The sequence below is a fragment of the Labrus bergylta genome, chromosome 10, assembly GCF_963930695.1.
Source record: "Labrus bergylta chromosome 10, fLabBer1.1, whole genome shotgun sequence".
Classification (NCBI taxonomy): Eukaryota; Metazoa; Chordata; class Actinopteri; order Labriformes; family Labridae; genus Labrus; species Labrus bergylta.
This window is the reverse complement of record NC_089204.1, coordinates 15,687,246-15,706,072: the sequence shown is the minus strand read 5'-3', so window position 1 is coordinate 15,706,072 and position 18,827 is coordinate 15,687,246. Positions and strand designations below refer to the sequence as shown.

Genomic DNA, 18,827 nt, shown 5'->3' with positions numbered 1-18,827 from the left:
CAAAGATGTCACCTTTTTGATTAAAAAAAACATCTGTAAACCAGTTTGAAGACCCTTTTGTAATTTGTTTTGGTCTCTTTTTTAGGATTTGGCAGCATCTTGTGGAGATTGTGAAAACTGGGAAAGTCTCTGTTATCATCACTACTCACTACATCGAAGAGGCCAGGCAAGCCAATGTGGTGAGATAATTCATTCATGCATTGGCACACACACACACACACACACACACACACACACACACACACACACACACACACACACACACACACACACACACACACACACACACACACACACACACACAGCCCACAGCACACATAAACACACATGAGTATAAACACCGGACAAACGAAGCATAAATACACAAAAACAAGAATGCATCAAAAGAACAAAGCACTTCATATGTTTCGCCCCTTCTTAGAAAAACAGTGAGTCCATTGATATCTGCACTGTGTAAACATGGGAGATGGAAGTTTAATGTAATTATCTTTGACAGCAGAAACAATAGATCTCAATGAACGAGAATTAATGGGCAAAAATCTTCCTGTAGAATTTGTGTAGTAGCGTCTTTTTACTGTCAAAACAAAAAGTTTGGTGTTTGGTTCATTCCTTTTCAAAGTCTGTTGATGAAAAAACTCAAACATAAACCCTAAAATAATTGAACCTACTAACAAATATAGCCTGGTCTATAAATACTCACTAGAGCAACAAATGTGCATTAATGTGCTGCTACTGAATAAAGCTCCAAACAAATGTATGATGTACAACTTTTTTAAAATTAGTATGGAATGTAAAATAGTCAGAAGTCAGAGAAAGAGGGAAATGATGGACTTTCTTAATGTTGTTTGGTCTTTCAGTTGGATCTGTTTTCTAAAAGAGGAATATTTAATAATGCCTTACTTCTCCTTTAGGTGCAGGCTGTGTTGAAACACACTTCAGATTTGTATAATTTGTTCAGATAAATTATGGTCAAGTGGTGTCATACATACAAAATGTTGTCATGGGGATTAATTTGGGAAGCAAAAAGGACTCAAACACAGACAATCCAGTTAAAGTTATTATAATAGAGACTTAACACAGACTTGAGAACAGGGCATGAGTAATTGTTACGTTCCCCGAGATGGCTAGGGGATGAGGGAAGTAACAATAAAATAAAACCCAGGGAAAAGAAGGAGAAACTAAGTACAAGCAAATTTAACAATCAATTTTCTTTTACATAATCACAAAAACTAAACAACCAAGCTTCTTTTTAAAAACACAACTGAAGAGAAGCCTAACAATCTTTAACAAAATACAAAATACCAAATCACACTAATCACACAATCTGAACAAAGTCTTTCCCACTGGATAAACACCCTCCTTCAACAGAAGGCGTATGATTACGATTCATTATTATTATTTTTGAGGTGAGAAAATGTAATGTATTGTATGGCTAGTTTTGTTTGGATGTTTAAGTATGATTGTAAATTAAAGCTTTGTACTCTTATCTAGTCTACCATATGTCCTCTATGTTTTACCCTCATGATTTTTAGTGTTTTCTTCGGGAACAAAATATGAATTTTGTTAATTCATTTAGGATTAAGTGGTCAAGTGTGAGCTGGAACCAAATATAGGATTCAAGTTTTGATTTCATCTCTTGTTTTACAGAGGTTGAAAAAGACAGTTTACAATAAAACAAAAGACAAAAACCATTCATCTTCTTTCATTTATAAAGAAAAGAAAATCCTCCACAAATAAGATATATTGAATGAATATTCTCTTCATGTAATGCTAATTGTTTTATATTTTCAGGTCGGTCTCATGAGGAATGGATGTTTGCTTGCTGAAGGTCCTCCAGAAGCAGTCATGAAGCAGCACAGTGCAACAGTGAGTCCTCATAAAACCCCCCTTTGGACATGTTGACACCCAGGGGTGTCTGGATAGGGAATTTGTTCATGGGACAAATAAGCCCGGCAATATTATTTCAGAAACAATGGCCTTTTCATGTGCCTCATAATCTCTGATACGTCAAGAGTATTAAGCAGAATAAGAAACATTGGGGTGGGAATTAAAGAATAAAAAATCATAGGAAACAGGAAAGACATAACAATAAAGAAAGTATGCTTTATTGAGTGTGCAAATACTCTAAATTAGTGATCCAGTCTTAATCAACCCAAATCACCCTCTACTGCAGACTCTGGAGCAAGCCTTCCTGCAGTTGTGTCAGACCTCAGACCAGGTTGACTCTAAACAAGGGTCCAGTCCACAGGCGGGGCCTTTAGAGAACAGCCAATCATTCGAGAGCGGACGAGACGAGAGTCGACCAATTCTCAGGGATGGATCAGGAGCTGCGGATGAAGTTCCAAAATATTCGGGTACTTTTTTTGTCACTCCCTGATCGTATTTCAGGTTTTTTGCGTTTTGTTCCATTGTGGCCGTTATGTATTATCACTATTTCAGTTTTCACTATTACTTTATTATTATTATTGTTATTATAATTATAATTATTACTGTTTGCAATAACTCCAACTTTGAAATAGTTGATCAGAAACGTGGCCTAGTAGTCAAAGATTCATATCACAAAACAATAAGAGGGATTGTAGTGTATTTGTGGCTTGAGAAATATAAAGAGCTGTACAAAAATACCACATTACTTAGTGGTGGAGGTGGTATTCAGGTCCTTTGGTTAAATGATTAGGAAAATACTACAGTGTGAACAATTCAACAACTTAAACATCTAAAAGTTCTATGACTAATGACTTTTTACGTTTAATTAATGGCTGATTATTATCCGTTGGTTTATAGGATTGTCTCTAAATTTCCACAAATATATGCCTAGTTATACCCAGAGCCTAAACTGATTTCCTAAAACTGCTTGAATTGGTTGAGATAAAGTACAGGATTTATCACAGATACATCAAAAGCAGCAAATGCTCATATTTGAAAATCTTGAACCATGAAATGCCTTTGCTTTAACAAGATTATAAAGTTGTTGACAATTATTTTTCAGTTGATCAACTTATGGAGTGAGTAACACTAAATATGCAACACGCAAATATCTACAGTTTATAAGAACTTAAGCTGTCAATTATTGCAGTGAAATAAAAAGTGCAATATTTGTAGTTGAAATGTACAGGAGTATAAGCATACAGTTGCTTACATTAAGAATAAGTAAACCAAATGTGTACTTAGAGAAATGGAGTTACTGTTTGATTTAAGATTACTTTTAAGAGTGTGTTTTGGGTTGTGTTCCTTTAGCGGACTGGAAGGTGCGAGCCCGACATGTGATGCCAAAGTGGAGGAACATTTCTGCCCTGATGATCAAGACAATGGTGCGGATGAAGAGAATGCCAGGGTATGTTGCAGTAAAAAGTGTTGAAGTTAATGTCGAGTAATTAACAGCAGAAGTGGCAATAAGTAAATGTTTGCGCAGTTGCTCTGACTGTTCCTTCCTGTGCTTGGCAGCTCGCTGTGTTTCCAGTTCCTGTTGCCCGTCATCCAAGTCTCTCTGATCTGTTTGTGTGTCGGAGGAGACCCAAAGGGGATCGAGGTCGCTGTGGTGAACAACGAGACCTCTCCCTCAGCTTACAGCCAATCACTGCTCTCCTTCCTTGACAACTCCAGCGTGCACCAGGTACATTCATTTTGTCTCATCAGATTGTGGATCATAGTCCGGATGAGACAGCTCTGTACTGTCACAACAAAAGAGGAACCAGGTGGTTTCTGTTCTTTTTTCACCAGCTGTTGTTGTAGATGTTGCAGATACATAAAAACTATCAATAGATTCTGTTTGTTTGTTTTTTGTTGATCATTATTTTATGTATGTTCTTGCATGAATGATACTAACAGTCAGAGTACACAGTGGTTTAGTTGTGCAGCTTAGAATGTCTCTTCTGTATTCTGCCTTTCTCACAGTTGTTGTTCTACTTTTGCCTTTAAGCAAACAAGTTTCACTTCCTTTTTACTGGAAAAACAAACTCTAAGACTCACATTTTCTAGGAAATCAGTGAAAGTAAAATAAAAATACTCCATATGTGGTAAACCAATACACAACCTTGACCAAATGACCAAAACACACACAAAAAACTGTTAAGTGGAGTTCAGTAGCCACTTAATATAAAAAAGATGAACTGGTGGGTATTATTTAAATGATGTCTGTTCATCCTCAGGTGCCCTTGTCCCATACAGACGCTTTTGAAGGCATCTATAACGGAGAGTACTGGGGTGTCATCGGCTTTGGCCAGAACTTCACTAGCTACTTGACAAAAAGGTGAAAAACTGAGACTATTCTCTTTGTCACTGTCATCATCATTCAGTAATTAACCTTATTAAAAAAAATGTAAAAGTTAATGTTTGTTTGCATTCGAATGCTATGACACTTCTGATCTTGAACAGAAAAGCCAATAGATGTTGAAATCCCAAAGAACATCGAGCTATATGACACGTTTAGATAGATATTTAAGATATTTGATGACAATGCTAACATTAGCATTCAACCATCTCCTTGCTAACGTTACTGTTTGCTAACCTCAAATGATAGGATAGAAGAGGCATTAATTCAATGCGGTTGGTAATATAAGCCAGATGTCATTGTGCCAGGTTAATTTAGCTAGCAAACAAACAGCAATGTTAGCTGCTCTTCAAGCACTGTTTGCTAGGAAATGATTTTGACAAGAGCTAAAGTTAGACTTGTAAAAAGGTTCAGGATTACATAATTGTTATACTGTGATTACACTACAGGATATGACAGGAGAGGTGTACATCTATAGTTAACAGTGATATAGCTAATTGGTTAAATGCTTATATGAGCTATTTTCTAACAGTAGCTAATTTCTTACTGGATTTATTGCTTTAGCTCGGCATATGATCCAGTGTCCATTCAAATGTTCAACTATCAGATTAGTTGTTGATCAGTCAAGAGAATGTAAATTATCATATTTTTCAGGTTCTACACAATTTTCATACCAAGAACACAGATGCACATATAAACATCATTTGAGATTCCACCCTGAGTGTGACGTTTCAGCAATATGGCAACTGTGAGAATTTGGTGAATGGATGCACACATTGAATTAAAAAAACTATCCTTCACAGAAGCTGCTGAAACTTTGAGCTCATACTTGTGTCATGGAAGTCCCACTTGCCAAATCCACTTAAAACTCAAAATGACTTTGTGTATAGTGTATAGTTGATGATGTGCTGTATGTGACTTGTGCCAGAAGCTATAATCTCTTCCATGTTAGAGAAGACATGTCTCAACATGTCTGACGTTATAGGACTTTTATTATTTGTCTCTGTTTCCTCTGCTCTCTTTTCTGGTGACATCCAACACGCAGGGTTTTTTTTTTTTGGTGTCTACTCTTTTATAGTTCCTTTCTATTCATGTCATAGCATAGACAGACGCTCATGATGTTATGCACCTGCAATGCAAAGCTAAATGCAGAAGGCTGTTTCTGTGTGTCAAAGTAGTCACACAGATACCACAGCAAAGCAGACCGGCTCCAGCAAAATGCCTGTGTGACGCAGAGACAGCATTTTGACCACAGAGACAAAATTATCTTACAAAGACACATAATAAACACACAGAGACAAAATGTTTTACCTCAATGCACCCAAAGATAACATTTGACATGAAGATCAAACTTTTTAAAAATATAGGTGGATTCATGTCTTTAGATTTAGAAGGGTGACACAAGGTTACACAGAAGACTTTGCTAAACAAAATAGCACTATTTTTATGACGCTAGCCTCACAACTTGTGTCCGTTTGTCTGTCCTGTTTCTGCAGATCCTTCAAGTAATAATAAGAAAAAAAAATTTAGTTAAATATCTCAACAAGTATTGTTGTCTTGCCTTTTTCAGTTCCATACAGTCTAGTTTAATCTAAATGCATCACACTATATTAACCTTTAACATACATAAACAAACACAAATCATACCACGCCAGCTCAAACCTCAGAAACATGTGAGGATGAGTCAATCCTTGGAATGAAAGGCATGAGTTGTTTTTAAGGTTTGAATCACAGTTGTTTGTATACGTGTGTATATCTGCGCGTGTGTGTGTGTGATGACTGGGTAGACCGTCTGGTCCTTCCTGTCCCTAACACACCTGAGCAGGTCAAAGCTTAGAACCGACCAATCAAACGCTCATACCTCCTGCGTCATGTGCCGTTTCATACGACTGATCTGCCTGAGGGAGACAAAGGGTGGTTTTGCTTCTTAGTCTTCGCGTAGTGTAGAAATAATTTCTGCTGTTTCATTTCTTTGTTACGTAAGCTGAGAGCTTTTGTGTCTGCAATAACTACCTTTGATGATGTAATTACACAAACTCAATAACAACTTTATCCAGATAAAAACAATATGATATCCTTGCTTCAATTAAAAGTAAGAATTGAGAAAATCATTTGCATCCAGTAATTTTCTATTAATATATTTTTGGACAAGGCATGATGATTAATGAGTCTGTTCAACCCCACGCTGTATAAAATAAAATACATCCTTATAGAAATAGTGGCCAATAAATGATTCCTGACTCCTGCTGAAATTGCAATTAAAAAAACATGCCCAAAGAGTTCATGAAATCTTAAAAGGCATTCGTACAGTAACTATTTAATTATTTACAGTAAATTCAGCAATTAATATTAAAGATTAAGTGGTTATTTTAATAATCTTTTAAATATCTAGGAAATTAATCTACAGTATTAAGAAACCCTTAGCTGCAGCCTCGCTTTACAAGTTTTATGGAAGCCGTCAGTAAATATTTATGAATATTTGAACATAACAACGTAACATTCCAAAAACGGGTCAACAGTATTTGTTACATCTAAATCTGCTGCCAGCTACATTTCAGAGTCAAATTTAGAGTCAAACTGTCTTCAGGGACTATTTCTGAATGTGAATAACAAACAAAGTTGGGGCCAGTTTAGCTCAGTGGTTTAAGCAACAATATGTAGAATTCTGGTTTGGTGAGCTTTGGCTCCGTCACATGTTCTCTGAGTGCAACTACACTGTCTTATGTCTCACGTGCTGTTGTCTCCCCATCATAGACAATGTGCATCTGTTGATGAACAGAGGGCAAAGACACAGTAAGAATCCAAAGAACCATGTTGAATATCAGGGTACAGTAATATTAACGGGTTTTAAGCAAATATGAGACTGCAAGCTGAGTTGCAAACTCTTTGCATGTGGAGTATATGTATATGTATTTAACTGTTACCATGATGTCTATGGTCGTCACTAAATGTATATATTGGAGAGGCTTAATTAATTGTATGCTAGTTTTGAGTTGTTTGTAAGTATAAGCCTTACAAACCTAAATCTTATAAAGTTATCTTGCTAACTTGAAGATTGACATGGACATGAACTTTTTAGCGTTAGATGGATTTATTTTTGTATTCAATTTGTATTTAAGCCCTTGACATCACTTGGGTTAGATGACTTTCTGCACCTGGTTAAGCTGCTAAACAACAGACCAATAACAACAGAGCCTAAAGTTACATTATGTTGTGAATAAATCTGCAGGAATGTACACACTGCTGTTGGTTTGTTGCTTCCCCATTAGCCCTGAGACAGATCATAATACCTACTTGCTTGGCAATTTCTCACATTATAACATTCTGTTTATGCATAACTGCTGTTTCACGAAGCTCTCGCCAACATTTTAAAGCCTGTCCAACATTTACTCCAGTCCAGCTTCTTGCTCAGTCACTCTCTCTTTTTCTCTTCTTAGCTTCATCTGTTACCATCCTAGTCCTGTTATCCTCAGTCACTGTATCAAACAGTACCGAGAAGCCTGAAGGCAGCTTTGAACTACTGTAGTGCCGTAAAGCCGTACGCAGCACTTCTCATGATTATGCCATGGCCCGCTGCCAAAGTTTAATAGTGCTACTAACAGGCGACCATGTGGACATGAGAGAGACACATCTCTCCCTGTTGAAAGTCATTGTACTATTAAATCCAAGTCAATACTGATTTTAAATCAAGCGTCCCATGAACAGAGGCAATAGCCCTCAAAGCAGCAGCAGCCACGGTTTGGACTCCTACTCTCAGTCATCTCCCACTCTCTTATCTCTGTTTCTGACTCCATCATCTGTACTTTCCCCTCAATAATGGCACTAAAAGGGGCGCTGGTGGTGCAGTGGTTGGTGCGCGGGCCCCATGTATGGAGGCTATAGTCTTCCAAGCGGGAGGCCCGGGTTCGAATCCGGCCTGCGGCTCCCTTCTCGCATGTCATTCCCCTCTCTCTCTCCCTGATTTCCGACTCTATTCACTGTCCTGTCTCTCTATTAAGGGCACAAAAAGCCCAAAAATAAATCTTAAAAAAATAAAAAAATAAAATAATAATGGCACTAAAAGCCTTCAAAAAATACCAAGTTACAAAGTGAAGTGTGTTTCCCCCTTTATCATCACATACATCTGCAGTGCTACATTTATGTCACTATATCTCACAACCTGTCTTATAATGTAATCAACTTGTTTTCTAAAGAATACTTTATGACAACATTCAGAGAAACTGCATCTAATTTCTCAGATTTTTGCTTGTTTTGAAACATCTTCACTGACAGTTGCTGAATATTACAGCGATGAGGTTAGCTCAGGGATGTTTTCCACCCTTTGACAATATCCCTGCTTTTACAGGATGATGCAGCGGCAGGTTTCCAGAGAGGTGGTTGATGGAGGATCAGTTCATGTATGGCTCGACATGACAAGTAAGATGCATTTTTTTTCTTGTATACAATCGTCTTTCTGCAAAGATACGCCGATTTAATTTAATCGAATGATTGTTGGTTCAATTTACAAGCGTTTTTAAGTACAGAACAAAATATTTCAAAGGTTCATGAGATTATTTAATTACGTCTTTAAATTCACCTTAAATTTTATTGAATTGTTAAGCTTAGAAATAGAGTGCTTCTAATCAAATCAAACAACATTTGGTCATGCACAAAATGACAGTAAAAGTCACAACACAACAAACACATTACACTTTATCTGAAGGTGTTTATTTTGCTCTTAATGTTTTTCTTCAGATAGACAAATTGCCATCATGCTGCAGAAGAAACTACACGAGGCTTTTCAGGTGAAAAATACATTTTAATTTTCTGTCATGTTGACACACTGTCAGGGACAAACTTTAAACACATAAAGGATTTTGCAGTATACCTTTGCTGGATCTGATACACGCTGAATGTATTTTCTCCTTATTTGTCTTCATAATGCAATGACTGCCTTATCTGGTAGGGTTTCTTGCAAGTCACTCATAAATAAAATGTAATAATTACAACACTGTGTGCAGTAAACTGTAAACACTCAAACATTATATAACACTGTTATATGTTTGTGTTACACAAAAGCTTTTTTATTTCTTGTTTTGTTGATAGTTAATTACAGTTTTCTTATCAAATCAGCATCAAGATAACACTGAAACCCTGAACAACATCACTAAACCCTCTCCCTTCCCAAATACTGTATATATAGATAACAATCTGCCATGAACAGTCTTATACTTTATTTGTTTGACTGGTATCATTAGACTTGTTGTACTAATCGTTACTCCTTTGGCAGGCTTTTGTGGACAATAAGTTGGGCAGTATGTCGTACCTGGTTTCCCTGCCAATAAAGGTGAGAAAGACTGATAATTAAATTGAAGTATGAATTAAAGAGTGTATGAGTAATACTGTACAGAAATGTTTTTTTGAAAAATTGTTCTTTATTAAAAAAGATACGCTTATTAAAAATATAAAATAATTTAACAACAATGAATAAATGCACGTTTGTAATTTAAGTGTTGACGTGTTTCTGCTGATGTTACATTCTTGATAACGAAGTTGATTTTAATCTCTTGGTAATTGTCAATGTGTAGTTTGAAGAGCCAATATATGGAGACCTTAACACAGACTTCACCACATTTGTGACGCCTGGAGCTGTGCTCAGGTCAGTTTGATGTGAGTTGGTTAACGTCCTGCAACTCGGAAAAAACAGAGAAGCAAGAGAATTTAAGAAGTTGAATGAAAATGTTTATTGGCTTTTCTTTTCCCTATTTTGTTTATTCTTGTACTATTTCTTTGCAAAGAGTAACTGAATATATGTGTTTGCTCAGGAAACCTTTTTTTAACAAGACGGTCTTTCTTTATCAACATGACAACCTGCCATTAAGCTCCCATTTGATTTCCCTCTGTCTCTCCGGCCCTTCAGTATCACCTTCTACCTGGCCGTGGGTCTGACAGCTCTCTCCTTTGTCATCGAGAGGAAGGAAGGGCTTTTGGATCGATGCTGGGTCGCAGGTGAGGGCAAATTTCTTCGCAAGTTTGTAATATCACATCTCTACTTCATGAATGCTGAGACTGTATTCAAATGCATCTTTAAAAACATTATGACATCAGTTCAGGAAGCCTATTTTGGTCATATTTTTGAAAATATTGCAAAAAATATCTGCCACTAATCAAAAGCTCGATTTAAATAATTTGTGACATTTTGACAAGAATTGAAACGGCTATTAAAATGTAATGGGATACATGACCAGTAGAGGGAGTTATATGATCGGTGCTGATTAAGAAGATGCTGTTTTCCAGCAGACATACACACACACACTGAAGGAGTTACTTTGTTTCGATTTAATACTTTAATACTTTAATACTTTGTTATTTCTTGAAATATGCTTGGATGCTTTGTTATGGCTTTTTATATCCGATGAGATCAGTTGAACTTGGTTCAGTGGCATTTTCCTCTAGTTATCTCTACAGGTTTGACAGAGCTAATCCCAAATGTAACTCTCTCACTTTTTTCCTGTGATGTGTGTGTGTGTGGTTTTTGTCTCACTATCAGGTGTGAGCCCCTTGGAGACCATGCTGGCTCACCTCTTCTCTCAGCTGTTTGTCATCAGCGTTCAGATCCTCCTGCTGCTCCTCTTCATACTGCTTGTCTTCAAGGTTTGTCCCCCTGACATGCGAAATAAAACACACACAGCGTACACACACACTCTCCAGATAAGATGAGACTTTATTGATCTGGCAGCTGGTGCTTTGCAGCAGCATAAATACATTAAGAGCAGCAGAGAGGAAAGTCACAGCAGAAACATAATAAAGTAATAAAACAGTCAATGAAAAAATAGTTGATCATAAAAAGACAGCAGACTTCTATGCGGTGTTTTTGAACCATTTGTTTTCTGTTAAACACAGGTACACGTTCAACTGTAATTCTTCTTTGTTGTTTAAAATATCAATACCTAGTGTTTGGAAAACAGTCAACAGGCTCTGTTTACTCTTATTTAGGATAAAACAGAGTTGTTAGATATGGGTGAGGGGGGATTTTGTTTATTTGGAAAGGACAGTGGATAGAGTTGGAAATCAGGGATAGAGAGTGATGAATGACATGAGGGAAAGGAGCTGCAGTTCAGACTCAAACCTATTTACAACATCATCCAAAATCTGACCTAAACTACTTCACATCAGAGCCATAATAAGTTTGATAACCATCAAGCTGGTTTTTTTTTTGCTCTTGACCATGTACGTAAAGGTCCTTTTGGTGTAAATCTTGTGTGAGTCAAGCACCGTCTGAAGGTCAGCAGGGTCATGTTTACTGTGAGAACAGCAAACCAACAAGAACTGCAGGGAATTCTGTTCATTATTGATTAACAATAAACATGTGAAATGAATCAATACAGGGAGAAGGTACTCAGACATGAGATGATATGAGAAGTATGCGTGTGTGTTTTTACCTGTATCTTTGTGTCTAGTTTGTGCAGGGACATGGTTTTATGGATGTATGTGTGCACGTGTGATAGCATCCATGTGTGTGTGTGTTAATTACGGTGCCGAAGTCCAAAGAGACCACCGCTGCATAAATCACTTCCTTCGTTGGCCCCTGTATCCAGGGATCACTGTGAGATCGCCACGACAACAGTCCATGATTGCTGTGGCAACCGAGTAGTCATGTGGCCTCTCAGTGCAGGTCTATTTTTGCACGTTGCCACTGGAGACAGATAGTGTGTTAACACACTGAGAGCAAGTGCAGGAACACACACACCTACACACACATACACACACACACACAATGCATTCTTATGAATTCAGATTCTCTTCATGTTAAAAGAGTTATCGGCTTTATATCTTCTGAGCTGAGACCGCAGACTTTTTTTTAACATTATCTGTTGTGTAAAGCCTCTTTCCTGTCTCCACTCCCTCTCTGTCTCTGTGATTTACAACCAAACTTAATCAGCAGTGACATTTTTTCCAGTTCGTGTTGGCTGAAGAACAGTGCAAAACATCAGAGAGTATTTCAGTTCCTTGTATTTTTCTTCAGTACAAATGACTCTTCAATGTTACTGTATATCATCAAGCAACTAAAGTTTTTTCTTTGGAGCTAATAAGATAATGTTATTGCAATGCACTTTCCTGCACATACTGTAAAGATGTGTGATATCAAATTATTGTACACTGTATTCATTTTAATTCTATAGACGTTCCTCAATGGTTGAAGCAGTGCTGTTTACTTGCTCCCTATTGTCATTCATTTCTCTGTTTATGGTTGTGAACAGTTGAGGCAACAAAGAAAATGTGTTTGTGGGAACTTTCTTGCCAAAAAATCTGATTTTAACAAACAAAAATAAACTCAAGTTTAGTTGGATTTAATCATGAATTGAAACCATTTATGATAAAAGTTCTGATTTGCACGTGTGGAATATGTGGAGCTTACTGATTTATATTACATTATTATTTGTATCTATTTCATGAGTTCTGACTTTGGTTTTATTTCACTATGACGTCCACTGCAGCTTCATGGGTAATAATAGCCTGCTTTGTTTTCTCACTGTTCCTTTTCCATCTCCCTCTCTCTCTCTCTCGCTGCAGATTCCTAATGAAGGCTCCTTGGTGCTGGTCATCATCATCATCGTGCTGCAGGGGATCACCGGCATATCGTTTGGCCTCGTCATCTCAGCCGCAATCGATGACGAGCAGAATGCCAACCAGGCCGCCCTGGGCGTCTTCTACCCCAACCTCATCATCAGTGGTAAGACTTTATGTTTGTTTGAGTTCATTTAAGACTTGTGTACAGTTACACCATTATGTTGTCTATCCTTTGGTATAACCAGCCGCCTAGGCAGCCTGAAAGTTATATAGAAAAAGTGTAAAAAGTGGAATAGGTGAAGCACTATTTAACCAGGAAATTATACCTATAATACCTCTTAAACTTTTTGCTTTAGAAGACCTTTTTTATTTTTTTGTCCTTCTCAAACACCCCTGCTGTTGTACAAAAGTGAAGTCGAAATACCTCCTGTGAAAGATGCTGACATCCTGTGCTGGTGACATCATTTGGAGACAGCGTCTGCACAATCTAAATTATGGATCAGCTGGTTGAGCAGCGGTTTTGACGTCCCACCCCTTCTTCTAACCAAAGACTTTTACTGAACGTTAAACTCAGGTATAGAGCAGAAAAGATCCCTCAGATCAGATCAGTCCACATCAAAAAAGACTATATATCCGAGAAATATATCCTATTTGTCATGGAGGAGGCAGAGCTCATGACCTATTCCACATTCAGTCTGTAGGGGGGGGCCTCCAAAGGCTTCACTTTTTGGTAGCTGTCATGACGTCCATCTTTCAATACAGTCTATCATTCACACCCATTAACTACACTACAGAAAAGACGGCTCCAGGTAGTCCTACGTAGCATCATTAGATATAAAATAATGAGCCAGATCAGAAACCTGCACCACCTGGTGGTCCTAAAACAAACAACATAAATCACAGACCCTCAACGTCCCCTCTCAGATGACTCTGTGTGCCAAAGTGTAAATAAAACCTACTGACGCTATCATTTGACAGCCTCCATCCAGCTGCTGGTCCAGCTGCTGAACTCTAATATTCAACCTTAGTGAACACAGTAATGTGCAATAAATACATATACACTTTAACACCTTGCATTTTACCTGTTACAGTTTCTTTTTAAACAGTTGCCTGGTCAAAAGACTATTTAATGATTTTAGACATATCATTTTAGTTGAAGCAGTCTAGCATCATGAGTTCAAAGTTTATTCTTGACCCTAAAATCCAAACATGGAAATTTGATAATCAATAAAAAACCATAACAGCTCAACTCAAACTGATGATGATTGTGTGATATTACTGAATTCCATGTGACAGTAAATAAATGGACCAACTCAAGTTCCTGAATTTCAAAAGCTCTTGTAAATGATGTCTTACCCAGCATCCTCTCTGTCCTGTGCTGCAGGTATCATCTGGCCCGTGGAGTGTATCCCGTATCCTCTGCGCTACATTAGCCTCGCTCTCCCTCAGACGTACGCATCAGAAGCTCTTCGCTGTATCATGTACAGAGGTAATGCACATGTACTATACATGTTACACAACACTCATCAGTTGCATAATACAAGCCGCTGTAACATGTCTGCTGTGTAGTTAGCGTGCACATGGCTCAGATTGTTATATCCAACACATCCTGTGTGCCAGGCAGTTATCTAAATCATTAATCAGCCTGGATCCTGTGTAGCTCAGCTTCCTGGAATGAAAGGTGTAGTGGTTTCGCTCTGTTTTCCAATCTTTCTCCATCTCCTGACCTCATCGACTCCGAACAATAAACCCGACGGCAGCCTGAGCTCCTCCGTGTTACTAGATACACACTTAGCACAGGAAGTCCGAGGAGCTATTTCCTGTTTGAAAACCTTACCACAGAGTGGAGTGCAATGGAAGATGATACAAGGGCAGATGTCAACAGTGTCACAGTGTAATCTGCCAAATTAACTGAAACTTTCTTACAACTGTGTTGAAAGTCACTGATTGGATTCACTTGAGTGTCAAACCCCATATTAAGTATTATGTTCATGTTTTGCTTCTTGCATTCATGACAGTATGGATCATTTTTTTAATCCAGATAATAACAACATGTTGTTAGCATTGCTGTTCAGATACTGAAACCAGTATTATCAGGAGTTTACATTTCTTCATTTGTAGCTTACACAGCAGTAATTAGTATTGGCTGTCATCAGCCACTAATACTTTAAAGGCTTTATATGCGATTTTTCACACTTAAATGTAATATAAATCAAGTATATCCTCTGAAAATAACTATGTGAGTCATGACTGACTACAATGGATGTAACACCCGAGTCCCACTGTCTGTGATGCTTTCCGAGTTTTCCGAGTCCTATCTTCAGTTAGTTTACATCGCCCGGACGGCCGGCCGGGTCATCCCCTCGTGTATAAAAGTTGTTTAATTGAGGGACTAGAGAAAAGAAGAATAACATACTGTACTCACTGCTTAATTGAATGTCATGTAAGCGTTACTAGATAACGGTCATTTCGGGTAAATTTACATGCAGTGTAAAGATACGAGCATAATAAAGATCTCTAGCATTAGCATGCTAACACAACAATGCAGCGCGAGTTGTTTTGGTTTCATGCTGGTGCTCAAGGGCGACATCTGCATTAATCATCTATTAAATCTGAAGCCAAACATTTAAAAATGATAAAAACACCACATAAAACTGTTAAAAGCCCAGGTTTCCCTTACACTCTTTGTTTGACAATGCCATGATCTGAGCTGCGGCTAGCATTAGCTTAGCTCGTTTCAAGGTGCACAGCTTCATTTTAGGTTTCATAACTCAGTATTGGCCAAGTCCAGGTATCACAACAAGTATCAGGAAGGTAAAAATGCTAACACAACTAGTTGCTGTTTTCGCTTGGAATGACGGTATTGTTTTCTCATCTGCCTGTTCTAAAGGTTCTTAGGTACTTTGGATGTCGGGTGCACAAGTCAATAGCATAGCAACAATTCTATGCAGTCTTTGTGCAAAAAGACACAACACAGTAGTTCAACAAAATGATACTTTCCACCAGGATATGGTACAGTTTAACAACACCAGGAGTTGAAACATAGTGTGACAAGCATTTAACCGAGCATGCACATGTGGCACCTAAAAGAATGCGCAGTATAATTTATTTACCAAACCAACACCAATAACAGACTTCATTGATGTGATGCTGTATGCCATGAACACGTTAGTTTCCATACTAAATGATAGCATACTTTAATATTTGAATATTATAGACTCACAGTGGATGATTATATCAGGTATTTGTATACAGATGCTTGTTGTTGGCAGCTGAACAGTTTGTCTTATTCATGTCTTTTAGTCCAACAAAACCTTCTTTTTACACTGCAGTTGATCTCTCTTATTGTGACACATAAGACATGTTATCTGTCATTGAAGGAGTACAATGAAAGTATGATTGGTAGCTAACAAAGACCAACGGCTATAGAAAATAAGATAAAGACAAGGATAGAAACCCACACAGGAATTCAAAAGGATGTTGAATATTTATGAAATCTCGGCTTTGGTCGGATTCATAAACTTGAAAAACTTGAAAAAAATCATATTGTGGTAAAAACAGCTTTGCTGTCTCAAGTGTTAGACAATTATGAAATCATAGCATGTTAGCTTAAGGTGAACATTGTTTTTTTTGTTGTATAAATTCAAGAGTAATGCTTAACTTAATTATAAATGAGCTTTTTGGTGAGTGTACTTGCCTTTTAAAATAGCCAGGCTAACTTTTTGCCTGTTATTTTGCTCTGTTAAGCTAACTTATGGTTTAAAACTGTATTTCATATTGCCAAAAACTCCTGTATGGCTGCATGTGTTTAGACATTATATATAACATTTGCTGAGTCCAAACAGTGAATGTAAACATGACTCTTTCTGACAGGTTGGGGTCTGTCTCGGATGATGGTGTGGCGAGGCTTTGCCGTTACTCTGGGCTGGAACACTTTCTTCCTCATCCTGGCCACGGTTATCTTGAAGCTGAGGACGTGACAAACTCACCCCTGGGAGAATTTATCTCAGTGTGGGGACAGAGTCGTCAGGTGAAGCCTCCCGGCCGACAACTCACCGGGGCCTCCTGTTTAATTGATGGACCGGGTGCAGCAGAGAGAGAAGGGAGTCTCTGTGGTTTAATGAACTGATGAGGATGCATCAGTCTCCCTTCTCTAAATAATCAACATGTACACACACAAACACTTTTGCCTGATTCTGCAACAGTTTCTTTGGACTGTTCAAGTGTGAGTGAAATTCAAAAAGCTGCAAGATAAAGTACACAAAGCAGAGTATGAACATGCACGAATGAGGAGAGTATATAGTGTTTGTGTTTGTTTTCAGTCTCTGTGCAGCTTTTTGAAACTTGTCACTCCAGGGAAAAAGGCCTTGCACCAACTCAGGGTCACTTTTTGTTTTTTTTGTTGCCCTTGGTCTTAATGCTATATAGAGTGATGTGTGCAAATACTGACGTTAGGTTTTGAACAGATGTTTTGTCCGTACAGTATTCGTTGCCTACGTAAAGTTTTTATCATATAGAAACTATGTGTTAATGTACACTTTAAAAATGTCAGAAAAAGACTCAGCACAACAAGAAAATGTGATTTTTTTTTATGGTTCTATACAAGCAGGAAACACTTAGAACAGTAGAAGAGTTCAAGGTTCAAGGTGGTTGCATTATTTCGTGGGAACCAAGACGAGGTTTGGAAAAAAAACGGATCTCTTCATCATGTGAAGGAAATTCTCCCCCACAGCAGGAGTATCTTTTTCTAGCTGCTTCTTTGTTATATCGTTGTTCAGATTTATGTCCTTCCTGTCTGCTGTGGGACAGGAAGTGGTGACCATGTCTCATCTTGGTGCTCAGTCGCTGTTCAGGTTGATGGTGTCCTCCATGGTTTCTGTTTTGTGCCTGCGTCTCCTGGGGTTCAATATCGAGGATGGGAGGTATTTTGTATCATTTTTTTGTTGATGACTCTCCTCTTTGCTGGTCAGATTGGAGACTGTCAGATTATATTCTTGTCACAGGTTAAACGTGTCATGCTATTCAAGCTTTCTGCATACAAACAAAACTTGTGATAGTTTTTTTTACACAAACCTTTCATACTGCTTATACTTTATACTTTGTGAAGCTTCAACCGACGATAACACAAAATAAAAACACACGGCAGCAATGTTGTTTTGGATTTGACATTTCATCATTGAGATGTGCCTTGGGATGTTGTAGTGTCCAAACTGTGGGAATAGGGCGGACAACTGCAGAAATTATAAAGAATTATAAAAACTAAGAGCCATGTAGTTATCAGTGTAGAATTGGTGGGAAATAAAGAGCTAATTGAGGACGAGTAGCCAAATTAATTATAAGTAATATTAAGTTTTTCCCTTTTATTAAACACACAAGGCAATATGGATAATGGTAATATGTACTAGAAGTAAACAGATATTTTGGAAAATATATATATTTTGCCATTATACTGTAGATGAGAAGATTCAATATCCCCCTCGTGCCAACAACATGATAAGAATTACAACTAGCATCCAGTTAGCTTAGCTTAGCTTAAATAATGTCCAGTGTTTTGTTTTGGGTTTTTTTTTTTAACAAAGGAGATGTAACACATTGATAAGTATGTTTCGGAGGTGCTTGTCAACTAGCTGTTTGCCACCGTTTTCACTCATCACGCTAAGCTAAGCTAATCAATAACAAAAAAGTGTTTCCCAACATACTAAGATACTTCTTTAAGATTGAACATGTCGACTCATTCCATAACCAAATGTTATGCCAACTTTATAAAAGTTTAAATGTTTACATGAACATGGAAGAATGCCTAATAAATCAAAAGATATTTTTTATTACTAGCAAATATTTAACCCAGTTTGGCTGTAGGACTAAACACATATAGCAGCATGTGCTGTGTTCGGAAGAGGCAGGAATGGTCCTTCTGTCTTGCAGCCGTCATTTTACATGTTGCAATTGGCAATTGTATTAATGTTGTGAAAATTGTATGTGTCCATTAAACAGGATTAATAATTAA

General features: G+C 37.6%; 1 protein-coding gene across 2 annotated transcripts in view; it reads left to right on the top strand.

Moving 5' to 3' along the window:
• The window catches only part of abch1 (ATP-binding cassette, sub-family H, member 1), a 29,765-nt gene extending 10,938 nt beyond the window's left edge, over positions 1-18,827 (top strand). For both annotated transcript variants that reach the window (XM_020639042.3, XM_065959512.1), the window contains exons 6-20: positions 86-179; positions 1,792-1,866; positions 2,174-2,354; positions 3,238-3,334; positions 3,445-3,613; positions 4,149-4,249; positions 8,616-8,686; positions 9,005-9,054; positions 9,540-9,596; positions 9,838-9,908; positions 10,170-10,258; positions 10,800-10,903; positions 12,824-12,983; positions 14,205-14,309; positions 16,694-18,827. In XM_020639042.3, coding sequence (XP_020494698.3) covers positions 86-179; positions 1,792-1,866; positions 2,174-2,354; positions 3,238-3,334; positions 3,445-3,613; positions 4,149-4,249; positions 8,616-8,686; positions 9,005-9,054; positions 9,540-9,596; positions 9,838-9,908; positions 10,170-10,258; positions 10,800-10,903; positions 12,824-12,983; positions 14,205-14,309; positions 16,694-16,800 — 1,531 coding nt within the window. In that variant the 3' untranslated portion in view covers positions 16,801-18,827. The remainder of the gene's footprint in view (positions 1-85; positions 180-1,791; positions 1,867-2,173; positions 2,355-3,237; positions 3,335-3,444; positions 3,614-4,148; positions 4,250-8,615; positions 8,687-9,004; positions 9,055-9,539; positions 9,597-9,837; positions 9,909-10,169; positions 10,259-10,799; positions 10,904-12,823; positions 12,984-14,204; positions 14,310-16,693) is intronic.